General features: G+C 43.0%; 1 protein-coding gene across 1 annotated transcript in view; it reads left to right on the top strand.

Annotated features, from left to right (window-relative positions):
- The first annotated feature begins 1675 nt into the window (after window positions 1–1675).
- The window catches only part of NR5A2 (nuclear receptor subfamily 5 group A member 2), a 256864-nt gene continuing 231042 nt past the window's right edge, over window positions 1676–27497 (top strand). Inside the window, exon 1 of the mRNA XM_069737334.1 lies at window positions 1676–1935. Within this exon, the coding sequence (XP_069593435.1) occupies window positions 1872–1935 (64 nt within the window). The 5' untranslated portion in view covers window positions 1676–1871. The remainder of the gene's footprint in view (window positions 1936–27497) is intronic.

Here is a 27497-nt window from a genome sequence, read left to right as displayed (position 1 = left end):
GATATAAATAAGTAAATAAATAAAAATGGATTGGGTTCCCTCGTAATTTTCATAACCAGCAGAGGGAAAGCCCATGGCTGAGGGCTGATGTTTGTCGTGGCACAAATGGATTATCGGAGGACAGGTGAGGAATACTGTGATTTTTTATTTTTATTTTGAAAATAATAGATGGATAAAAGATAGTTGTGGAGTTTTTATTTCAAATAAAGGAGTCTGTATTTATTTCAATTAAAGGACTTTTTTCTGTGTGTATCTTTATTACATTTGACTATGGGGTTAGTAATGGTGGTGTCTTACAGAAACCTCTCCGTTACTAACCTGCGGGCTTGACGTGAGTGGGCATAAAACAGCTGACATCAACCACACAACTATTACCCCACTTGCCACCACACCAGGGCAAGTGGGAACAGCAAGGCAAAGCACCAGAATTGTCGCATCTTATGGATGTGCCATTTCTGAGGCGTCTGAGAGCTGATGTTCTTAGTATAGGAGGGAGACAATATCCATGGTCCCTTTCTAGGCTATTAATATCAGCCCACAGCTGCCTTGTTTAGCCTTTGCTGGTTAGTAATTATTATAGAAGGGAATCAACATAATTTTTTGGGGGGTCTCCACAATAATAACCAGTAATGTCTAAGCAAACAGCTGTGAGTTGATATTAATAGCCTAGGAACCTTAATGGTTATTGGCCCCTTCCCAAAATATTAACATTCGCTCCCAGCTGTGGGCTTTTCCTCTGCTGGTTATGAAAATTACGGGGGACTCCTGCTCTTTTTTTTCATTTATTTATTTATTTAATACACACTACACAGTGGCTGCTGACTTCAACTGTCACCAGACTCGCCTGGTCTCGCTGATGGCAGGGAGACCAGGAGACAATGATGACAATAGGATTCAGCACCCGGTGCCTGGGAGCAGTGAGAACTGTACTGCTTTATAAAAGGTGCTGGTATGTGTCATACTGATGACACACGGATGTGCGTACTACTATTGAACACAATGGGCATGCATATGTCTGTATTTGCTGTACTTAAATGTGTGAAGGGGGCCTCAGGTTGCAAGTCTGCAGTGACTCCAGACTTGTGAATCCTTGCATCCCACGCACTGTGTGCTGTGAGGATTCTCTGCTACTTGCACCAGGAGCTGCAGGTGTGTGACCACAAATAAACAATTTGTTTACATGCGATCGCGTGCCAACTAGACGTGCACAGCCTCGCTCAATGCATGCTGTGAGGATTCACCAATTTCCAGTCACATAGAGTGACTGAAAACTTGTCGTCTAAGGCTGGACAACCGCTTTAAAGGTCCAACAATCAGATAAATGTTTGTCATTTGGTGGTGATTTATTAGCCGATAATCAGCCAGTGTGAGTGCACCCTAAGACTCAACCTGCTTTGTAATGTTAGTGTCCATTGAGTAGACTGACGTATGTATCCACCTTTATAACTCGGCTGCCTCCCTTCTACCTTTCTGCTTGAAAGTTAATCATTTGTTTGCCTCTATCTACCAGAACTTCTTATCTTCTCTCCTGTCACTTTACAACCTGAGTTCTGTTATCACATTGCAGGTGGAACATGTGACCCGAATCAGCCAATAGAGTGCTATAATCTCACTCATTACATCCCATCTCCAAATGGGACGGATGGTTTACAACAGGTCAGTAATGCTCAGAAGAGTACAGAGTCCAGGCCGAGAAATACCTGTTACTTTCTGCACTAGGAATCAGATTCGGAAAGTCTATAGTAACTTTCGCTGGGATATGCCAGAGTCCATCTGATTCCAAGGCCACCACAATACAGTTTTACAAGCAGTTCATTAAGAAAATCGATGCAGTATTCAAGGAAGTGGACAATTTATGTTTGGAGTTGATCATGGCTGGAAGACATGAAAGAGTCATCATACAAGAGCCTATGAAACACGGATATAACGCGCCGGGTAAGTGAGCGCACTTTCTTATGCTGACCCACAGGGGGCAGGAGGCAGTCCTAGGTTTTTATGGTACAGCTGAGAGGCAGATGTCACTCAAGGCTTTGGGATCCTACATTAGTAGGACCATACTATAAGTAAATCTTAGCATGGAGTTTTTTAGGAAGGCATTGGGAAATATTTTGTTTTATTTCCACTGAATGCACTTATTGTGTAATGAGGGGGACCTGAAATTGGGGCGTAATTACTTATATAACTGGAAAATGCAAGCATAGAGGGAATTGATTCAGCTGCCTATGACTTACAGAGCCTGGTGTGCAACAACCAGGGATTACAAGATGTTTAACAGAATAGTTACAAAGGATTATGGAAGAATAAAGGAGGTCTCGGGGTGAAATCGTCTGGACCGGTGGGAGGAGTTGAGAAAAGCAATAGGAGGAGTATGAAAAATAGGTGATGTCATATGAGGTAATGAGAGAGCTTGAAATTGTTTCACAATTTTATTCAGATTCAAGACAGATGTTTTCTCAGTTCTCATTCTGTCACGTTCAATGAGGTAACAGAGGCATCAGCGACGTTACTGGAAGTGATCATCTACCCACCCCCATTACACAGCGGTACTCTCCTAACAGATGGAAATGGGGTGTACCGTAGAGGATGCAGATGACATGTATATATAAAGTCTGCTTCTACTGAGCTTCTTATATAGTCCCTGTACCCAGCGTAATTTACATTCCCAGCATAAAAGATATGTGCATGCATATAAAGCATTAAATATATATATATATATTCATACATATATATGTATGCTTTGGAGCGCTGGTACAGACTTGTGCAGTAAAGTAAATGTTTAGAAGTGTTAAGTGTTGCAGTCTGGACTGTGTCACTTTGGGTCACTTTAGGTGTTTCCATTCATTTGCGCTGTGTTAATTAAGTAATGACGCCAGACTTGTTTTATACTGCTCTGAAATGTCATTTAAGTGTGAATTTGAAAGCAAGGTCACACCTCAGAAATTGCTACCACCATGTGATTAAAGTGATGGCATTGTAGAGCAGACGCAGTCCAGAAGAGGAAGCTTATATGTTAACCCCATATAAATGGCATTTTCTGTTGATTTTCTGGTGAAAGAATGAATGAGCTGCCAGTCCGGCCTGCTGCTTTCTTACAGGGCCACTCTGGATTGTGCAATAGCACCCACTGAGCTCCGTCATTCCATCCAAACTAATTTGAGTTTAGCAAACGCTTTCCAAGAAATCTACCACTTAGATGGTAATGTGACATGTAGTGCATGCCTCCTGTTAGCCCCCTTACTCCTGTAGCTCATGGGCTTTAATGCAGGTGCTACTGCTCTTTCTAGAACAACATAATTAGAAGTTCTCGACAGATCTGACTGTTAAGTTGCCTGTCAGAAGACATCCGCTTCAATTTAAATGTTAACCCTGTGAAAACTCACCAAAAGACCACTAGACCATTTAACTCTATGGGTCCGTATAAAATACTGGACCACAGTCGGATGACATCAGAAGGTGGATAAGCTTTCTTTTTCTCCACTTTCCAAAAAAATCGGATCACATTCTGATCAAATTCGGATCAAACTCTGATCAGAGTGTGATTAGCATAATTGGACCGATTTTCTCGGATGAGAGTAAAACAGTTGTGTGACTCTAGCCTTAAGAAGATTATCCCTTTTATCCAGACCAGATTTCCTGCAACAGATACTGTTGTGTAACTAGAGTCCAATGGGCCCCGATGCAACATTTGGACCAGTCCCCTCCATCCTGGTGTAAAAATATACTGTATATTATTATTATTATTATTATTTATTTATTCAGCACAATTAATTCCATGGTGCTGTACATGAGAAAGGGGTTACGTACAGAGTTCTAGATATCATTTACAGTAAACAAATTTACAATGACAGACTGGTACAGAAGGGAGACGACCCTGTCTTTGCGGCCCTATATTCTACCTCTCCATCCTGGTAAATGTCCCCATTCTGGTGCTGTTCTTTAATGAATAGAAAAAAATAAACAATTATGCGCACCTTCCATCCACTCCCCCGATGCACTGCATCCTCTTCTAAAGCCGGCAGCTGACTTTAGCATGCAAGCAATGGGAGCTCATGATGTCACTGCCATGCACCCCCAGTCAAGTGCACGCCAACATCAGCTGTTGGGCCCTAATTAACTGGCAGCGTGTATTGCCAAGCACGGATCCAACAGGTATCTGCGCTGCAATACACTTCACCTGAATATGCGTCCGAGGTCACACATCCAGTTGAAGTTTGCACTAGCATTGGTGGGGCCTTCACTTGCATGGGCCCGGTCGTGGTCGCTACCCCTGCAACCACAGTTGTTACGCCCTTACACGCTGGTAATCTTCTATGAGCAGAAATGCTATTTCTACAAGTCAACTTTTCACTGCAATTTTGAATAGTCATTTCAAAGCGGTTTTGATGATTATTAAACTAAACCTCATCTCTAGCTATTCCCTCCATTATTGGTGTATAAATAGCTAACTTGTGAAACTTGATAAAATCACTAAATCATAGAAAGGGTAATACAGTGTTCTAGTAATCTCTCTCCAGACTTACTGGCAAAGTCCAGGAGAAAGAAAAAAGCATGGAATAGTAGCGGCAAGTTTGGAGCGACATTATTTACCGGGCAACTATGATGCTCGGAAGGTTTTCAGTATGAACTTTGCATCTACTAAGATACCAGCCAAAGCTTTGAGTCCATTTTTCACCTTTGGTGCCTGGTGGTAATGGATTTACTTCCATTCTTTATTAGAACTTGAAATTCTCTTGACTATAATGTCTTCTGTGTAAGCAATTTTGTACTTTTCTGGCTAAAGGTATCTATGGTGTTTTACTCATGTATTTCATTACTAGAATACTTGTATTTATGTATTATGCAAGCTCGTAAGTCCACCTCATATGACAAGGTTCTTGATCTCAGTGTACATAATAAAGTTCAGAACAGATGTGCAACTTCATGATTTAGGCCTCATTGCAAAATCTATACTAGCCCCCAGCAACCATTTCTTGCTGTATGTGTTCTTCATATTGGGTAGATGGAGTCTTCTGCCACCCTCAATCTCCAGAACCTCCAGAACCTCGGTATAATGATCACCTCTTCATTCCCTACTGTAAACCACCTGGTTACAAAGCAACATTTATAATTGGTTCCTTGAATAATTTGCTCTTTCATTCCTAGACTTAAGTGCCCCATACCCATAAAACTAAAATCAGCTGCATCTATCCATGCGGGTTCAGCCAACAATGTGTATGGGATCGCCGACTCACTGATTGTCTAGAGAGATATCAATTGGCATGTACAATTTCGGATTGCCAATCACTTTGTTCTCCTAGAGAAAAGCCGTGGATAGAAATGTCAGTCAGCAGCTTTTTCAAAAAGAACGCAGGAGTGCTCAGCCAAACAAGCGCTCCTGTGTATGGGAAAGTCAGTTGAGATAGCTGGCGGCCAAGCGATCTGCTGAAATATAGTTTAGCTAAGAGCTGTCTAATGTGTATTGGGACCTAAGGGGACCATGCACAATTGATAGCTGTCGACTGAACAATGGTCCAACCAATCATTGTCAGCAGCTATCTTTCCCAACTCTCACATAAACAGGAGACGGCTTATCTTGCAGAGAACAAAACAATCGACAGCCCAAAATTGGTCATGTTGGTTGCTTATCATCAGAGGAGTACCAGGAGGTCGCCATACATTGTCAGACTATGGCTACGTTCACATTTGCGCTGTGCTTTTCAGCATCGGCGACGCAACGCACAACGTAAATGTAAACGCATGCACAACGCAGTGTTTTGTGACGCATGCGTCCACTTTTGCATGATTTTTGGCGCAGAAAAAACTGCATCATGCAGCATCCTCTGCGCCCTGACGCATGCGCCACAGTGATGCATGCGTCACAAAACGTAAGTGCAACGCATGTCCATGCACCCCCCATGTTAAATATAGGGGCGCATGACGCATGCATCGCCGCGGCTGCCCCCGACGCAACGCTAATGTGAACATAGCCTAACTTGCCGATATCGTCAGGTTCACCCACCTTTAGTCAGGTTCACCCACCATGTATGGGGTATTCATGAAATGTCTTAATGAAAATAATGAATAAAGTCATGTGTGTCTGTATTCTCATAATATCCAGCCTGTTTCCATACAATACCAGGTCTCATCATCTGCAGCGTATCCCCAAATGCACCATCAGTCATTTCTAATACAAACTTGTGTCTTGAATATTCATCCTATAAACAATTTCCCTTTTCTACCTTCACGACATGTGTATGCATTTTATAGGGTGCTCATATATGGTTCTAAGTTGTAGTTTGTAAATCCAGTCATTCCACCTCTGCTTTATTCGTAATTTCAGTCTCTGTCCCTTTGCACGCATGCACTAGCTCACTAGATACTCCAAAATTGCTGACCACTTGAGAAATGTGACATCTGGAACGACACTGTAATTTTCCATTGGCAATCTATATCTGATAGAAAAAAGAAGTATGGAAATTATAAGCATTCTCTAGATTAATTGTTTTGTTTTTTTAACTAATTGGTTATACATTAATTCTATATATATTAAAGTAATTAACTAAAACACAAATTAATTAATTCTGAGATTTTCTGTACAAATTTTAGAAGAATGAGAGCTCAATATCTGGTACCAAAGGTTCAGACAGGATTAAAAATCCATGGTTCTTTTGGCACATCTGTCCATGGATGGTGTCTGGTATCTAAAATTAATCACAAAGCAACTTTATAAACCTCTAGGCTATGTGCACACGTTGTGGATTAGCCTCTGGAATTTTTTGTGTGGATTCTGCATCTCTTGGAAGAAAACGCAGGTGCGGATTTGATGTGTTTTTTATGCTGATTTTGTGCGGATTTTGTTCAGATTTCTTGCATTTTTATCACTGCGGATTTCTATAATAGAATGGGTACAAAAACGCTGCAGATCCGCACAAAAGAAGTGACATGCTACTTCTTTTAATCCGCAGTGAATTTTCCACACCATTAGAACAGTATTTTTTTTTTCATTGATTTACATTGTACTGTAAATTACTTGCGGATCTGCAGCGTTTCTGCACGGTAAAAAACGCTGCGGATCCGCAGGAAATCCGCAACGTGTGCACATAGCCTCAGGCTGTGTGCACACGTTGCGGTTTGTTCGCGGTTTTTTTTGCGGTTTTTCCCGATAAAAACGCTATAAAACCGCAAAAAAAAACGCATACAATAAGCATCCCATCATTTAGAATGAATTCCTCATGTTTTGTGCACATGATGCGTTTTTTTCCGCGAAAAAAATGCATCGCGGCAAAAAACGCAGCATGTTCATTAATTTTCCGTTTTTTTTGCGGATTTCCCACTCCAAAATGCATTGGGAAGTGTCCGGGAAAAACCGCGGCAAAAACGCATCAAAACCGCGGCAAAAACGCGTCAAAACCGCGGCAAAAACGCATGCGGTTTTCTTGCAGATTTCTTGCAGAAAATATTCGGAATTCTCAGGAATTTTCTGCAAGAAATCCTGAACGTGTGCACATAGCCTCACAGTTTTGTGTCTATAGCTCCTATGCAATAGCATAGCAGACTACACTATTTTCAGATATGGGATGCTGAAAAAAACTAATTTATTAAACCGGTGCTATATTAGCTTGTAGGTGGCATTCGCTTATGGCATACGTCATGAGTATACATTCAATGGATACATTATGATCTTTCAATAGCTTTTAATTATGTATCAGTAAAACAGATGCCATTTTATCCTATAGGGAACTGTGTCTGCAACAGATCTATCAGCTATAATGGAATCCTTTAAATGGATATATCATGAAAAAAATCACAATGTCTCCATTGTATGCATACTTCGGGAGCTCATGGCTACTGCTGAAGACCCCCATGACATTATGAAACTCAAGTATAGCCCCTAAAGGGGAGTAATAAAAATATATAAAAATGTGAAAATCAAAATTTTAGTCGAGTGTAGAAAAATGCTACTAAGTAAGAATGATGTTAAAAGAAAAGAAGTGTTAATAGTCTGCGTTGTTAATTAACAACATGCAAAGTGAATGGACAAGAAAAAACTAAATAAAATCAATATTCGGTGTGACCACCGTTTGCCTTCAAAACATCATCATCTAGGTACACTTGCACAAAGTTTTTGAAAGAACTCAGCAGAGAAATTGGTCAAAACATCATGGAGAACTAACCACAGCTCTTCTGTGGGTGTAGGCTGGAGTATATCCTTCTATCCCTTCATGCAATCCCAGACACAATTGATAATCTTTAGATCCAAGCTTTGCGAGGGCTATATCATCATTTTGAGGGTTCCTTGTCACTGAAGATTCTTTTTAATGACAGTGGCTGTATGTTTAGGGCCATTGTCCTGTTGCAAAATAAATGTGGAGCCTCCTCGAAACAGTAGATGTATATTGTTAGGTCCTACCTGTTGATAACAGTTCTGAGCTGATGGCACTGCTGGACGTATTCCAGTTTTCAAGGGAACAAAACATAAAATGTCCTTCATCTGCTGTACTAAGTTTCCTTGGCTGACCACTGGGATTATGGTTCTCAAAGTTGTTCATTTCTTGGTGCTTTTTCAGAGAGCTTGAATAGCACATCTTGAAACCTCAATTTGCTTTAAATATTTTGCCTGGGTAAGGCCTTGATCAGTGAGTGTAACTACCTTGTGTCTTGTTGATGTCCTCTGTCTTGCCATGGTATATGATCTGTGAAATGAATTTCCATTCCACAGCCTCACCTTTGTAGCAGAGTTTGGCAGTTCTTCACCCAGTTTTAACCGTCACACACAGCTGTTTCTATTTCATTTAAAAACTGTGTTTTAACTTACCGTATATACTTGAGTATAAGCCGACCCGAGCATAAGCCGAGGCACCTAATTTTGCCTTGAAAAACTGGTAAAACTTATTGACTCGAGTATAAGCCAGGTATGCTTTGTCCACTCATCCCTATCCTGGTATGCATGGCTCCTCATCCCTGTCTTTGTATGCATGGCTCCCCGTCCTTGTCCTTGTATGCATGGCTCCCCATCCCTGTATGCATTGCTCTTTATCCCTGTCCCTGTATGCATGGGTCCTTATCTCCTATCCTTGTATGCATGGCTCCTGATACAGTATCCTTGTATGCATGGTTCCCATAGAAAAACACATCCTACTTACCTTCACTGCGCGCTCTCGCTACATCTCGCTCCGGCGCTGGCAGCTCTTCCAGCCAAGCGATCACGTGTCCCCGCTCATTAAGGTAATGTACGGGACTGGAGAGGGGTGAATATTCATTACCTTAATGAGCGGGGAACACGTGATCGATCGTCCGGAAGACTGGCACCAGAAGGAGATGCAGTGTGGGCGCGCAGGGAAGGTATGTAAGATGTGTACTGGAAGCCAACGGCTGCAGCTGTAACTGTGCACGCTATAAGAGAAATTCACTGCCAGTGCAGTTAATATTAATTTCTCTTTAGCAGCAGGCACAGTTGCAGCCACAGTCGCTGGCTTCTGCCTCGTGTGATCCGCTACTCCGCCGCTCCCCCTCCCCCGCCGTCTTTCTGGAACAAAGCAGAGGGGGCGTTTTCAGCACAAAAAAATGTGTTGAAAAACTCGGCTTATACACAAGTATATACAGTATATATGAAAATGATTATTATCACCTGTGTGGTATAATTGACTACTCATACACCTAACTGCAACCCTTCAAAATCCCTGACTTTGTGCAATTGGAAATAGACCTAATTCTGTTTTGAAGGTATATATATACATATTTATATATGTATACATACATACTTTGTATTCACTTTGCGCGCTTTATCAATTAACAAGATATAATGTTAATAATGAACAATAGAAATATCAATCAAACCAATTTTTGTGTGAACACCTTTTGCTTAGAAAGTTTATTTACAAACTTTAAATCACCTCATCACCACTTTCCTGACACTTATTATTTTTATTCTTAGATTTAAGAACTAACATATTTTGTATGCTTGTGGGAATAATTGTCTAAGCTATTAAAATATCAAAACATCTATTCCATAAAAAAAATCAGAACAGCTGATATTTTAATCACTTCACCTCCCCAAAAAATGAGAATAAAAATAAATTAGACTGACATATGGACCTCAGAATTCAACCAATATACACTACAGCTCACTCCCCAGAAAGAAAAAGTCCTCATAAAATTCCATCAATAAAGAATCTCATAATATGATAACTGAAACAATTTTTTTTTTTTGCAAGTTTTATACTTTTTAAGAAATGAAACAATAAAACTATATAAATTTGGAATAACCCATAACCAAACTGACCAAAAGTTACCAGGTCACTTTTACCACAAAGTGAAGACAGAAGTGAGACACAAATAAAACAAGCAGGTGGGAAGGTGTATATAAATGATAGGCCCCACCATGAAGCACCATGCCGTGTGACTTAATTTGAATAGTCATTCTGTGCTGACAGAGTCCCTTTAAAACAGAAGCGAGTTATACTTCTGACTAATAGATTCTGCTTTTAGAAGCAATATTCTCTAGTCAGTTGAGAAAGGCATAAATTGGGGTTTTTTCCAACTGTCAGTCTGTGTCGGGACGTGGTTGTTACGTGTTACGGAACCACTCAGCACCCAGAATATGTTGTGCAGTTATATGTATGTATAATAGGTTCCATGTGAGATGCATGTCCCTAATGCATCAGCCCACAGGCTGCGCCCCTGGGCAGAGGGGACACGATATTCCCCTTTTGTCCGCCCCTCACCTTTGTAATTCCCACAGTAAATATCGTCAGGCTCCGGCCACCTGTGGCTATTGTAATGTATGTCTGGCCTGCCGCTTTTCTATTGGCCTGCCCTCTGTATCTGTGTGATATATTCTGTGTCTTATGAGTAAAGTGTTGTCAGACTGGAAATAGATGGAGGAGACAATAACGCTGGACTGTGGCCAGGTAAGGAGGAAGTGTTTTGGGTTTTTTATTGAAAGTGGCAAGCCACAATATGTACACAGATTTGGCAGCATTATGGGACACACAGGGCAGGAAGGAGACACATGGTGCATGATCATGGGGCAGGATGGAGACACATGGGGCAGGATAGAGACACAATGGCCAGGATCATGGGGCAGGATGGAAATGATGGAGACACATGGGGCAGGATCAAGGGACACATAGGGCAGAATCATGGGACTCATGGAGCAGGATCATGAGACAGATGAGGCAGAATCATGGGACAGATGGGGCAGGATCATAGGACAGATGGGGCATGATCATGGGAAGATAGGGCAGTATCATGGGACAGATGGGGCAGGATCATGGGATAGATGAGGCAGAATCATGGGACAAATCATTGGATAGATGAGGCAGAATCAAGGGACTCATGGGGCAGAATGGACGAGGGTAAGGCAGGTTCATGGGGCAGGACGGAGACACATGGGGCAGGATCATGGGACAGATGGGGCAGGATCATGGGACAGATAGGGCAGGATCATGGGACAGATGGGCAGGATCATGGGATTGATAGGGCAGGATCATGGGACAGATGGGGCAGGATCATGGGACAGATAGGGCAGGATCATGGGACAGATGGGCAGGATCATGGGATTGATAGGGCAGGATCATGGGACAGATAGGGCAGGATCATGGGATAGATGAGGCAGAATCATGGGACACACAAGGCAGAATGGAGAAAGGAAATGTATGGCTGGAGCCAGGAGTGAGACACAAGGGGGCCAGGATGTGGGACATTATTACTGCAGGGGCTAATTAAGAGATATTATTACTGAAGTGATGTATTTTATTTTTTAGGATACTGTTTTCATTGGGGAGGTTGCTGGTACTGTGCTGGGCGACATTACGTTGCCTTTTTTCTTCATTTGATGTAGTGTAGAAGTTGGGAAAAAATTAAGTATTGTGCTCTGCAAGCGGTGGTCTAGATAACTGTTTTATTTTCTGCAGAGATGAGCCCTGGTTGGAAGAAGTGATGGCGGTGTGTAGTGGATGAAAAAGAAAAGCAAAGATGAAGGACTTCAACTTGAGAGGTCGTCATTGGTGAGTGTATGGCCTGCACACTTACACTATGCACTGTATATTATATACAGCGCTCTTGTGTATAATGTCACCTCTGATGCCTGTATTACCTGTACACCATACATTATATGCAGAGCTCCTGTGTATAATGTCACTGATGATCGCCGTATTACCTGTACACTGACACTATATACAGAACTCCTATGTATAATGTCACTGGTGATCACTGTATTACCTGTACACTATACAATATATACAGAGCTCCAGTGTATAATGTCACTGGTGAGTCGCTGTATTACCTGTACACTGACACTATATACAGAGCCCCTGTGTATAATGTCACTAGTGATCACTGTATTACCTGTAAACTGACACTATATACAGAGATCCAGTGTATAATGTCACTAGTGATCACTGTATTACCTGTACACTGACACTGTATAGCATGTACCAAGCTACTGTGTATCATGGCACTTATGGTAATATTAGTTTTGTGTTCTTTTATTAATGATCAGTATTGTAGTATTCAGTCACTATGTGGTGGTAATATGTGGTCTGGTCATGGTGTGGCAGTATTTGTCCCTTGTATGTTGTATTATTCGGTCACTATGTGGTGGTAATATGTGGTCCAGCCATGGTGTGACGCTATTTGTCCCTTGTATGTGGTATAATTGGTCATTTTAAAAATTGAAAAATAAATAAAAATATACCTAAAAAAAGTACTGGATAATTTAACAAATGTTTAATAGGTTAAAGTAGAGTTGGGCCTTTCCAAAAGAGTCTGCCTTGTATGGTGGCGGGTTAAAAAATCTTTTGACCAAAACAAAAGCTGATGGCTATGTATGTGATCTGGTGATGGGAACTGTTAATACTGGTGATGAGCGAATGTGCTCGCCACTGATCGTTACTCGCCCGAGTATCACTATGCTCGGTGTGCTCGGCGAGCACCGAGCATTTCCGGGATTATTCGGTGGTAACTGGTGTCTCCACCCAGCGTTTTTGGTGGATTTTAGAGACCCAATCACGGTGCAGGGATTGTCTGCCAGGCCATCCTTGTTGTGGTCATGCAGTGATTGGCTTGGCTGTACAGCATCATCCCAAGTATAAGAGACCTGGTGCCACCCTGCTCGCCGCATTCTGTTCCTGTTTCAGCGAGAGTAGGGAGAGCTGGTGCAGAAATAGGGTCAGAATTATTGTTTTTAGAGGTAGTGTAGGTCTGCAACTCTTACATCCAGAACTCCACAGAAACCAACAGTCCTTTTTAGGGCTAATTCGAGGGTTCCGATATTGCAGCGCTAGGTAGGCAGGGCACAGCATATCCACATTAGTGCAAGGCCTGCAGGCACTTTATGTGCGTCCATTGCTCCCACTGCATCCCTCCCAAACCTCCATAACTGTCTGCTGCTGCAGCTTCTTCACTATACACCTAGTTGGATTTTTTCTTTTTTTCAAAAAATTTATCCTAAAAAAACAAAAATATACAGTCTGTTCTGTCAGACTGAGGCCTGTTGAGAAATCAAAGTTTGACAGGCATACGTACAGTAGTATAGTTGTGTGTGCTAGCCTTGTGACACTTTTTTTGTGTGTTTTAAATTCACCGAAAAAGACCTCATATATCTGCCTGCTCCAACTTTGTGCATTGTAGGCTGGTGGACCCCTTTTTTTGCTGTCTGATACTCTAATTCCATACAGCACTATTTTGCATATAAAAAAAGACCACATATTTGCCAGTGTGGTATTTCCGTGACAGCCCTCATATAGCTGCATGGTCCAAGTTTGGTCACTGTAGGCCGGTGTACCTCTTTTTTGCTGTCTGATGCTCTACTTCTAAACAGCACTATTTAGCATTAAAAAAGGCCGCATATTTGCCAGTGTGGTATTTCCGTGACAGCCCTCATAAATCTGGGTGGTCAAAGTTGGGTCATTGTAGGCCGGTGTACTTCTTTTTTTGCTGTCTGATACTCTAATTCTATACAGCACTATTTAGCATAAAAAAGGCAACATATTTGCCAGTGTGGTATTTCCGTGACAGCCCTCATATATCTGCGTGCTCCAAGTTTGCTCATTGTAGGCCGGTGTACCTCTTTTTTTGCTGTCTGATACTGTAATTCTATACAGCACAATTTAGCATATAAAAAAGGTCACATATTTGCCAGTGTGGTATTTCTGTGACAGCCCTCGTATATCTGCGTGCTCTAAGTATGGTCATTGTAGGCCAGTGTACCTCTTTTTTGCTGTCTGATACTGTAATACTATAAAGCACTATTTAGCATAAATTTACTTCACAAAAAAAGCCCTCAAAAATTGAATACAGTCTGTTCTATCAGGCTTAGGCCTGCCTGGTGTTTGGGTTGGAAAAATCGTAGATTTGCAGGCATACTGATCAGATATTATTTCGCTACTAATAAATATATTTGTGTTGAGGATTTGAAATAGTGCAGTAGTCCATTTAAAATGGGCAAGGCAAGGGGCAAGGGACGGGGAAGTGGACGTGATGATGATGGTGCATGCAGAGGATGAGGCCGTGGCCAAGGTGAAAGTGGGCAACAACAAAGACCCACATCTTCTCGTTCGACCTTCCTGTCCCAGTTTCTAGGGGACCACAGCACACGACTATTGAAGCCAGACCAGTGTGAAACGGTTGTTGGTTGGATAGCTGATAATGCTTCCAGTCACTTAGTCACCACCACCAACACCATGTCTTCCACATGGTCAAGTCTGAGTAGCCATGAGTGTGGCTCGGATATTCCTCACCCGGATCCTCCTTCCTCCCACCATGCCGAGTGCCCTGAGACAACTGATCCCACACTTGGACACACTGAAGAGCTGTTCAGTTTTCCATTTCAAGATTCCATGCCCTCTGCCGGTCAACTTCAAGTGAGGACAGATGATATCGCATGTAGAGCTGCCCAAAGCTTTGACCAGCCCCGGTCACATGAAGGTGATGGTGGGAAAGTGTCACAAGAGGTGGACGATGATGAGACACAATTGCCAGAAAGTCCGGAGGAGGAGCAAAGCAGGGTGCGGATGTGGAAGACGAGGTGTTGGATGAGATAGTGAGTGACCCAACCTGGCAGGAGGACATGCATAACGAGGACAGCAGCACACAGGGGGAAAAAGGCATATCCCCCCCAACAGGCAGGAAGAAGCAGTGTGGTGGCCACAGACAGAAGGTGTGCATCCGTTCCCCGTAACACCAACATGAGTGAAGTTGCCATTCCACCTGTGAGATCTTCCCGAGTCTGGTTATTTTTTAAAGACTCTGCCGATAACCCCAAACAGGCCATTTGCAGCACCTGTCATGCATACATCAGCAGGGGTAGTAAAACAACCAGCCTGACCACCACCAGCATGATCAGGCACATGGCAGCAAAGCACCCGACTTTGTGGGCCAAACCCAAGGCTCCAGGACCACTGCGTGCAGATCACACCACTGCTTCTTCCACTGCTTTGCGGAGAAGCGAATCCCCAGTACACCGTGCATGTGAAGATGCCTCTACCCCTGCACCTGTTGTGGCCCACACTCAAGCAGCACCATCATCAAGCCCGTCCACGTCCTTGTCCCAGCACAGCCTTCAATTGTCTATAACCCAGTCTTTGGAACACAAGCGGAAATACCCCGCCAACGCTCCACAGGCCACAGTCCTAAATTCTAATATTTCTCTTCTGCTTGCCCTAGAAATGCTGCGTTTTAGGCTAGTTGAGACGGAAGCTTTCTGCAACCTGATGGCGGCAGCCATCCCAACGTACTCGGTCTCCAGTCGCCACTATTTCTCCCGGTGTGCCATACCGGCATTACACCAGCATGTGTCCCACAACATTACCCGTGCCCTCAACAATGCTGTTACAGGGAAAGTCTACCTAACCACGGACACATGGACAAGTGCTTGTGGGCAGGGACGGTACATCTCACTGATGGCACACTGGGATAACATAGTGGAAGGCGGGTCCCAGTCGGACCTTGGGATGGAACACATCCTCCCCACGCCGAGGATTGTTGGCCCTACGTCAATCAGGGTTGCCCCCACAGTCTACATCTCCTGCACCTCCTCCTCTTTATCCTCCATCTCTGAAATCAACACATCAGTCCGAAGCTGGAAGCACTGCAGCACTGCCTCAGCCAAGCGGCAACAGGCTGCGCTGAAGCTAATCTGCATAGGTGACAAACCGCACAATGCAGAAGAGTTGTGGACAGTGCTGAAAAAGGAGTCAGATGTTTAGATGACACTGCTGAACCTGCAGCCAGGCATGGTCATGTGTGACAATGGCCGTAACATGGTAGCGACTCTGAGGCAAGGTGAGCTCACACACGTACCTTGATTTGCCCATGTGCTTAACCTCATGGTTCAATGTTTTCTGAAAAGCTACCCGGAGCAGCTGGATCTGCTAGTGAAAGTACTCTGTCTGTCTGCCCATTTTAGAAAGTCAGCTACAGTTTCAGCCGCCCTTGCCGTGCTTCAGCAGAGTTTGCAGTTTCCAGTTCACTGACTGGTGTATGATGTCCCCACGTGCTGGAACTCTACTCTGCTTATGTTGGAAAGGCTTTGTGAGCAGAAGAGGGCAGTTGTTGGCTACCAACATCAACAAGGCTGTCGATATTCAGTTCAGACTCCACACATAAGACCTCAGGAGTGGACATGGATGTCCGACATAGGAACCATCCTCCAAAACTTTGAGGACTGCACCAAGATGGTGAGCGGTCATGACGCCATAATTAGCGTCACCGTCCCGCTTCTCAGCATTCTGAAAACCAGCATGAGGACATGGAGCAAGGAACCATACAGGAGGATTACACTCAGCCCAGCCTCATGTGTTCTCATCGTGGATTGGTAGTCAATGAGGAGGAAGAGGAAGAACAGGAGCTACTTTTGCGCTATAGACGGTACAACAAACACAGCTGTCATACCGTCTGTTCAGTGGGGATGGCCTGAGGACAGGGAGGAGGAGGATGAGGATGAGGAGGACAGCATGGTCACTCGTCCTGTTGGTGTAGACACAGAACTCCTGCCTGTTGGCAGTCTGGCACGCATGGCTGACTTTATGTTGCACTGTGTTTCACGTGACTCTCGCATTATAAAAATTTTGCGTGACACTCATTACTGGTTGGTGACACTTCTAGACCCACGGTACAAGGAGAACTTTCAATCTCTTCTACCAGAGCCAGAGAGGTGTACTAAAATGTTGCAGTACCAGAGGGCCCTTGTAGTGGAATTACTTAGAAAATTCCCATGTGAGAACGTTGGCAGCAAACGTCAGAGTTTGTTGTACAAAAAAGGAGTCAAAGCAAGAAAGACAGAAGTACAATCCAAGTTCTGGGACAGTTTTCTCAGACCCTCCCATGGTGATGCCACAGAGGCAATGGGTGCTTTCACAAGAAGTGCAATGTTTGTGAAGATGGTGAGGGAGTACCTTGCAGATCGTACAAACGTCCTCAGTGATTCCTCTGTGCCTTTTAAATATTGGGTATCCAAGCTAGACACGTGGCATGAACTGGCTCTCTACACCTTGGAGGTCCTGGCCTGCCCTGCTGCTAGCGTTTTGTCAGAGAGGGTTTTATTGCCGCTGATGGAATTATCACAGATAAGCGCATCGCCTGTCAACTGAAAATGCTGACAGGCTGACTCTTATAAAAATGAGCAAGGGCTGGATTGGGAAAGACTTCTGTACACCACCAAGTGAAACCAGTGAAACATAACCTCAAATACATTCTCTCTTTTGGGGAGGTGTATTCTCATGCACTTCTTCACAACCACACATGGGTATAGGCTTCCACATTTGGTCTCTTTGTTGCTATCCTTCTCCTGATCCTCATCCTCATCATCCACAACCACTAGATGACCGGGGCGAACTTGCTCTGTACTGTTATAGGCCGGTGAATTTTTGGGCACGGGGCTGTGATGTCACTGGTTTATTTAGTAAAAAAAGGAACCCACATTGGGGAATTGGGCATTACATTACATTGGGCCTACTTCTTAACTCTGTCTCCTGCGGTGTGTCCTTCACCGGCCACTAGATCAACAGGGTGAACATGCTCTGTACGGTGCATTTTGGGCAAGGGGGCTGTGATGGCACTAATCTATTTTTAAAAAAGGTACCCCCATTGGGGAATTGTTTGGCTGCTCATGCACTGCATTACAAGTCTCAGTGACCCATACCACTGCATTGGGCTTACTTCTTAACTCTCCTGCAATGTCTCTTGTTTAACTGCCACTAGAGCACCAGGGTGAAAGTGCTATGTACTGTTATAGGCCAGTAAATTTTGGGCAAGGGGCCTGCGATGGCACTAGTCTATTTTTAAAAAAGGTACCCCTCATTGGTGAAACCACATGCTTGTGGGTAAGACTTGATAACATTTGTGTACCTTAAAGAGCTCCCTTAAAAAGCTCATATTTGTGTTGCCTTGTTGCTCACATTGGACACACTGCACTTCATATAAATTTGATAAAGCAATGCTGTTAGTTTGGCTCAGTAGTTCATTAAAAATAGAGCTTTGTCCACTATATTAGTTTCTCTCCTTGAGAGCCATAACTTTGGCTGCCTCAAATGTACAAATGGCAAATATACAAATGGTGGTTTGTAACCAAGATTAAAATACTGTATAACCAAAGCATTCAGACAATCACATAGCTGCATTTCTTGTAAAACATTTACAGATGTGAAAGACAATGCTCATAGTGACACAATCTTGATAAATGTTTGTTTATTCACTTCACAAACAGTTCTAAGCCTCTATTTGTTTGCTGTTTGTCATTGTAAAACATGAAGGTGTACTGAAACTATGCCTGTGGTGGTTTTATCTAAATCCTTGTGGCTTTTATTTTCTAGGGGTTTATGGCCCCTCGTCTGATGACTCCATGATATCTCAGTTTCATCCAACATTGAAAAGTGGCCACTTTAAGGTCTGGGTGAAACTAGAGTTACTACATAGTGTAAATCACTATATAAGACCATAGAAACATGACTAAGACAGGTGCCAAAACTGGGGTACCTGTACATGTACAGTGTGCTGATAACTGCATAATTGGGGATGCCCATGAAGTGTAGGTAGTCTCCCAGGGGTTCTCTGTCTTTGTGTTGCTTTTCTGATATTCCAGACGGATGATGTTTAAAAGCCTCTTGGTGATGATCTAAGTATACTGTATGTAGTTAATCTTCATATATACTTAATCACTATATTTATTTAATCCTTATATGTACTTATTAACCTGTGTATGTTAACATATACAAAAGTGTGCGCACTCACACAATTCAATCATACTATTCCTTGAATTTTGTAGTTTGCAATAAAATTGCCTTGTATTGCAAGTATTAGCCTTTGTTAAAGCCGTATCTAAACCTTAGTGCTAAAAACATGTCAAATAAAATTGCAAAATTCTCCTGTAAATAATTGTGCAAAGAGGGAACCATCATACTATTAAAAAATATGAGTGGATTTTCATGGGCCCATCCAGTATGTGGGTTCCAAGGCCTAATGGGGTGCATATGACTGACTATGCAGCAGGGCTGGCCTTGCTGCCAATGTGTAAAACAAAGGAGTACGGGAGTACAAAATGCATATTGTGAAGTGAATTTTCAGGGGCCCATCCAGTATGTGGGTTCCAAGACCTAATGGGGTGCATATGACTGACTATGCAGCAGGGCTGGCCTTGCTGCCAATGTGTAAAACAAAGGAGTACGGAAGTACAAAATGCATATTGTGAAGCGGATTTTCAGGGGCCCATCCAGTATGTGGGTTCAAAGGCTTATTGGGGTGCATATGAATTGGTAGCAGGGCAGGCCTTGAATTCAATGCAACACTTTTTCAGGAGTCCCCCTTGGACATCTTATGACAGGGGTATTGTGGTGCGTCGTAATTCTTGGCAGCCCATCCACTCACAGTATAGGCTACAACAGCTTAGGAGACCCACTGTTTCATAATGGCCCTTTAAGAAGATTAATGCACCAGTAAAAATAGGCTCTGTGACTTTAAGAGTCCCTCTTTCATAAATGAAACAAGATTGGTCTGCTTATGTGTCACACACCACATGGCCAGCTAGGGGTGTTAAATGTTACAAGACATTTCCCAGTGAATGCATTTGTAGTGGTTGAAAGCAATGTTAAAGTTGAAAAACGCTTCAAAAATGCTGCGTCTGAACTAAGTGGGGGAGGAAATTTTCGGTCTGGGGTTAAATATTTGGCCTTACAGGCAAGTCATTAACCTGCAAAGGATGTACCTTGACATATGTCCCAGCAAAACCCGTTTTGGTTTCGTTTTCATAAGTTTTTTGTGGCTCCGGGAAAAATTACATGAATCTCGGAAAAAATTGATTAAAGCTGTGAACTAGGAGTCAGGAATGCTTCCAGGGGAGATCCCCATGATGTACCTGTGTCATTTGAGCAGTGTTTCCATCATTTTCAGACGTTTTTATACCTTAAAAGGACCCCCGGGGGAGATCACGGTAAAAATACTCGAGTCTCCCATAGACATTACATTGGGCTTGTTGTTCTGGCCGAGTACCCGAGTATTCCAATCTGCTCGACCCGAGCAACGAGCACCTGAGCATTTTAGTGCTCGCTCATCACAAGTTAATACGTGATTGGTGAGGACGTGGTGCAGAAGTGGAGTTTTTCCAAGAGTGGGTGGTGTGATTGTGGAAGGTTCGAGGGATTGAGTCAGGGCTGTGTTCGATCCTGAGTGGAGTCTCATGGGGGCCCAAAATTGTTGCCAGTATGGGGCCCTGAATCTCCTGGTGACAGCCCTGATTGCAATCATCATATTATGTGGCACTGTGTACTTACAACTGCTCATTTTGCCTTTCTACCCAGTTAATGGGATTGTTCAGTCCACTCTGTTTGACTGCAGACTCGCTTCCATACACTTGAAATGAGTGAGTCCCTGCCTCGTCCAGTGACGCGGCTGGCAAGTGGATGTGACGGACTAGAGGGAACCATCTCGCTCCATAGAAGTGTATGGAAGCAAGGCTGTTCGCACTGGCTGGGAGTATGTATAACAAATACATAACCTCTGGTCCCGAGTCAGAAACCAAGTGCGTGTGCTGGGGGGAATCATAAGTCTGTGGTCAGTGACTGCAGACTTATCGATTTGGACCGGACAACCCCTTTAATTCTTCTTTTTTCTATTAGGTCTATGACATTGTATGGTTAAAAACAGACTAGCTGAATCCTTCAAAGCTCTATGTAGAAACAGGAAGTCAATTTTCCCTGCATGAGTCATGAGTCACTGCAAAAGTCTCTGTTTAGGGAAAAGAAAGAAGAGCAGCTGGGTGAGGAGTTAAAGAGGAGAATGATTTTTGCAGGGAAAAGAGACTTCCTGTTTCTACATACAGCAGAGAAAAAGAAAAGAATTAACTGAGTAGAAAGACAAAATTAGCAACTGTAAGTATGCAGTGTTATATAATATAATGACTGCAATATACAGTGCCTTACGAAAGTATTCGGCTCCCTGGAACTTTTCAACCTTTCCCCATATATCATGCTTCAAACATAAAGATACCAAACGTAAATTTTTGGTGAAGAATCAACAACAAGTGGAACACAATTGTGAAGTTGAACAAAATTTTTTGGTTATTTTAAATTTTTAGGGAAATTCAAAAAGTGGGGCATGGAATATTATTTGGCCCCTTTAGGACGGCGTCACCCTAGCGTATTGCATCCGATTCGATATGCTAATGACCCTCGGCTCCTGCTCTGCTGTGAGCGGAAGCCAAATGTCATGTGTCTGTGCACCGAGCCTCTCTCAGAGAGCGGATCGGAGCACAGCTGCAAAGGAGGCGGAGAAACTAATTTCTCCATCTCCTCCATTGCCGGGGTCCGCGTTAAGCGCACAGCACTTGGATGATTCCAAGTGATGTGCGCTGTCTCACTCGCACCCATAGGCTTATATGGGTGCGAGTGAGCCGAGAGTCGGCCGAGTGTCCGTGACAATCGCAGCATGCTGCGATTGTCTCGGACCGAGGAAAACGGCCGACAAAAAATCGGCAGCTGGGAGCTGCCCCATAGTGTAACATTGGTCCGAGTGCAATGCTATTTTTTATCGCATTACACTCGTCCATTAAAGCCACCAGTGTGACGCCGGCCTTTACTTTCAGTGCAGCAAACTCAGAATGCTGTAGATAAGTCCCTGATACCGGTGGCTGCAGCTTATAGGCGAATTTTGGGGTGACGGATTCCCTTTAAAATTGATGGGAAGATGGATGGAGCCAAATACAGGACCATTCTTGAAGAAAACCTGTTGGAGTCTGCAAAAAAGATTTGTCTTCCAACAAGACAATGATCCCAAACATAAAGCAAAATCTACAATGGAATGGTTCACAAATAAAGTATCCAGGTATTAGAATGGCCAAGTCAAAGTCCAGACCTCAATCCAATCGAGAGTCTGTGGAAAGAGCTGAAAACTGCTGTTCACAAACGATCTCCTTTAATATAATTGTTCTGTTTGTATTATTTTGAGCAGCACTTGTCCTGTTCACAAAATACGATGCCTTTTTAAGCCGGCTTCACACTCAGCGTATGAAAATACGGTCCGTATATTACGGAAAGTTCCCACGATCTATGAACATCCAGCAGAGGGCGCCTCACCGCAAATGAAGCTAAATATAGCTCATTGATCTATATTTAGACTCATTCCCCGGGGTTTTGCAGCGAGGAGTAGCATTGCATTAGCAAAGCTCTTTGCTGCAAAATGTTTTAACCCCTTCAGAAGGATTTACATCGTTGGACGTTACAGATCTGCGGAGGGTAAGTATATTGTTGGTTTATTATGTTTTTTCTTTCACAGAACGAGGGTCTTCAGTGACTGGATTGGGCGTAGAATAAAATACTCCAACAACCATTGTTTTTATTTCATTAAAATAATTTTAAATAATGTGTTTGTGTTTTATTTAACCCTTTACTACAATTGGATTAATAATGGATAGGTGTCATAATTGACGCCTCTCCATTATTAATTAGGCTTAATGTCACCTTACAATAGCAAGGTGGCATTAACCCTTCATTACCCCATATCCCACCGCTAGACGGGAATGGGAAGAGAGTGGCCAAGTGCCAGAATAGGCGCATCTTCCAGATGTGCCTTTTCTGGGGTGGCTGGGGGCAGATATTTTTAGCCAGGGGGGGCCAATAACCATGGACCCTCTCCAGGCTATTAATATCTGCCCTCAGTCACTGGCTTTACTACTCTGGCGGAGAAAATTGCGCGGGAGCCCACGCCAATTTTTTCCGCCATTTAACCCTTTATTTTAAGAGCTAGAACGGCCAAATTTTGCAGATACACACTACTGACATTAGTAGTGTGGAATCTGCAAAAAAAATGGAGAGAAGACATGGTTTACTGTATGTAAACCATGTCTCAAATCATGTCGGGTTTTAGGAAGGAGAAAGAAAAAGCCGGTAATTGAATTACCGGCTTTCAAGCTGTATAGCGCTGGAAAAAATATTAATATATATACATATATGTGTCTCACTGACATATATATACAGGTAGTCCTCGACTTACGCCGTTGATCCGTTCTTACGCAGCGTTGTAAACCAAATTTCGATGTAAGTCGGACCATACATTCATACAGTACTGTACCATAATAACAGTACATTATTGCAAACACAGCCTATCCAAACACCTATCCTAACACATAATTAGGGTGTTATGGCATGCAGGAGACTCGTTTTCCTCGTGTAACCGGGTACAGTGTACAGTACTGGACTCTATTCTTCCAATGCTGCACGTAGTTGCATGTAGTTCGACTTACGATGCAACCGTGTAAGTCGGAATGAGGTGTCGTATAAAGCGTTGTAACCACGAAACGATGTAACTCGAGACCGTTGTAACCCGAGGACTAACTGTATATATATACCTATTCTATGTGTACACATTTATTCTACCTATTCTACTGTAAGCTGTCAGTATGATTTTACTGTACACCGCACTGAATTGCCGGCTTTTCTCTCTAACAGCGCTGCGTATTTCTCGCAAGTCACACTGCTTGTCCGTGTGTAATCCGTATTTTTCACGCTTCCATAGACTTTCATTGGCGTATTTCTTGCGCAGTACGGTGACAAACGCAGCATGCTGCGATTTTGTACGGCCGTAGAAAGCGGTATAATACTGATCAGTAAAATACGGCAGATAGGAGCAGGGGCATAGAGAATAATTGTGCCGTATTTTTTGCGAGTTTTACGGACGTAGTTTCTGCGCTCTTACGTCCGTAAAACTCGCAAGTGTGAAGCCGGCCTTAAGCAGGCTTGCTTATTTGACAGGTGATTAGCCACAGATTTAGAAGGGCAGATAATCATGAAACAAGCTTTCCCAGGATCACTTGTAGTGTAAGGCTATGTTTCCATGATGAGCTTTTGGTGAGTTTTTGATGTTCCAAAATTTCTGCACCATTTAAGTAAATCAGGTTACTTGCATTTTTTCATTGCGTTTTTTTCCATGTGTTTTATCACGGTTTTGAATGAGCATTTTTACCTGTGGATTTTCCGCATCTAATGCAAATCTATGGGGAAAATCCAGACATAAAACTCAGGGTACCCGCTAGAGAAATTAACATGGTGCGGATGGGAAACACGCACTGCAGGTCAGTTTATGCTGAGTGAAAAAAAACACAGTGGGCAGGAGGTTTCTATAAATCTCACTCACTTTCAAGGAACACATTCAGTAAACACAATCAGTAAACGCTGCAGGTTGGACGCTACATGCTTCTGCAGCGTCCAACCCACAGCGTCCAGATGTTACAGCATAGTGGATGGGATTCATGCCCACTATGCATCCAGAGACGCTCGCTGCTCACCCGCGAAGACGGACATGCAGCGCATTTCTCCAGGCCGCAGCAGGTCTATTTATCTTGCAGAGATGCTAGTCACCCCAAGATAAATTTCCAGTCCAATGTATTGAACGCGGTGAATCTGCACGGTTCAGTGAACACATGCGAATTCACCTGTGTTTTATAGCCGACAGTGCTTCGGACACATCGAACATGTGCTGTGTCTAGAGCACTGCTACTTCCGGATCATGTGCACCTACCCTCGGGCGCCATGCTTTTAACACAGCCAAGATATGCTGCGTCAAAACTCATCGTGGGAACACAGCCTTACACTCCCAATTCCTCCATTGCATTAGCTGAACAATGTGTACAATGCCCTGATGTCAATTCCAACTGCAATGCTCGGATCCTTACATCTGACATCCTAGACTTCAGCAATATGCAGGAAGAAATTAATATATTCATGCTTCAGGGAGAAGAAGTCACAGTGCAACCATGGTAGTTGCATAATACATAGGACCTGCCACAAACAGGAAAGCTGGCTACAAGTCTCACAGGACTTCAAGGATTACAGTAAAATACATTTACACTTATAACCATGTTCTATCCCTTCCCATGCGTATACTCAAACTACAAACCTCTTTTGGTCTTGCCACGCTAGTTTACAGGATTTGGAGGCTTAATAATCATGAAACTGACAGTGACTATTATGCAATCATATCTATAAGGTGTCAATATTATGAAAAAGGTGGTGTGTTAAAAAGCATCTTTCAACTACAAAGTTATATAACTTACTAATACTTCTATTATGATAGATGATCACAGTCCCCTTCATATATTCTTCTGATGATATTCACGGAATGTCAAATAAATGCTGCAATGTGCCATGAACACTACAGATGTATAGTTAGTTTGCATATACCCTTAGAGAAAGAAAATAGAAAAAAAATTGAATCAAAAAATGGAGTCAAGACACACTGTTATGAGGGGGGGGGGGAGCTGCTGCTGACACTGATATAGGGGTAATATCCCCCATCCTGGTATACAGTACCGACCAAAAGTTTGGACACACCTTCTCATTTAAATGCATGAGAATGCCAAGAGTGTGCAAAGCAGCCATCAAAGCAAAAGGTGGCTACTTTGAAGAACCTAGAATATAAGATATATTTTCAGTTGTTTCACACTTTTTTGTTAAGTATATAATTCCACATGTGTTAATTCATAGTTTTGATGCCTTCAGTGTGAACGTACAATTTTCATAGTCATGAAAATACAGAAAAATCTTTAAACGAGAAGGTGTGTCCAAACTCTTGGTCTGTACTGTATATATGCCCCCCATCCTGATATATATGTCCCCATCTAAGTATACATGGCTCCCCATCCAGCTATATATGGCCCCTGTTTCTGGTATGCATGTCCCCCCATCCTCATCCTAGTATATATGGTCACCCATCCTGGTATATACGGTCCCTCATACAGGTATACATGGTCCTCATCCTCATACACATGGCCACCATCCCCATCCTGGTATACATAAACACGTTCCCTAGCCTGACCATTCCCGTCCTGATATACATGGCCATCATCCCCATCCTGGTATATATGGCCACCATCCCCATTCTGGTATCCATGGTCACCATCCCATCCTCATATACATAGCCCCCATCCACCATTCTAGTATACTTGGCCATCATCCACCATCCTGATATACATGGCCATCATCCCCATCTTGGTATACATGGCCCCCATCCTGGTACACATGGCCCCATCACACAGCACACATAAAAAAATAAACAATTCGACTTACCTTCCCTCTGTTCCCTTGCAGCGGTGTCCTGTTCTGATTTCAGAATGTAACTGCACATGACGTCACTGCCATGTGCCCTCACACACTGTGGGCAGCTGACCGGAATATTCACTGCTCTCCAAACCCGGGACTACAGGCTTGTGGAGCAGTGAATATTAATTTTTTTTAATAGCTGGCACAGTGTTAGCTGCAACTGCCAGCTTTCTGCAGCAACAAGGCTATCACGTGTGCCTGCTATTAAAGAGAATGATTATTCACTGCATTCCACTCCCATGGGCATCTTATAGTCTGAAAAATACGGTATGTCCCCACCGGGCCACTGAGCATACCCCTAAAGGCAATGTTAAAGCCCATTCATGCCCATTCTTCTGGCATTTTCTGCTATGAAGGTTCTCAATACTTTTCAACAGTAGTCAGTGGGAAGGCTATAAAGTTGAACCCACTGATTTTGACACACGCACACTGCAACTAAGGGCTCATTCAGATGTCCGTGAAACTCAGTCCGAACACGAACCACAATCCATGGACTCGCCACTAGTGTTGAGCGATACCTTCCGATATCGGAAAGTATCGGTATCGGTTTGGATCGGCCGATATTCAAAAAATATCGGATATCGCCGATACCGATACCCGATCCCAATGCAAGTCAATGGGACCAAAATATCGGAATTAAAATAAACCCTTTCTTTCCTTGTAGGTTCATTCTACCTGAAGGAAAACAACTAAGAATAATGTAGGATGTATGGGGGAGGTGGCGGAGACATTAAAGGCAATGAGGATTAGTCCAATCAAATAGAATAGCATGTTTTTTTTTTTTTTTTAAAGAAGTTCGGATTGAAAAAGATATTGAGTATGTAAATTTTTTTTATTTTGTCAGATATTGATGTTTCACTATTCCACGCCCTTCCCCTTCTTTTTTTTCTTTTTTTTTTTTTTCTTTTCCCACACTTTCATCTTCATCATCAT

This window comes from Ranitomeya imitator, chromosome 8, assembly GCF_032444005.1.
Source record: "Ranitomeya imitator isolate aRanImi1 chromosome 8, aRanImi1.pri, whole genome shotgun sequence".
NCBI classification, from domain to species: Eukaryota; Metazoa; Chordata; class Amphibia; order Anura; family Dendrobatidae; genus Ranitomeya; species Ranitomeya imitator.
The sequence above is the reverse complement of the archived record's forward strand: the minus strand, read 5'-3'. Positions and strand labels throughout refer to the sequence as shown.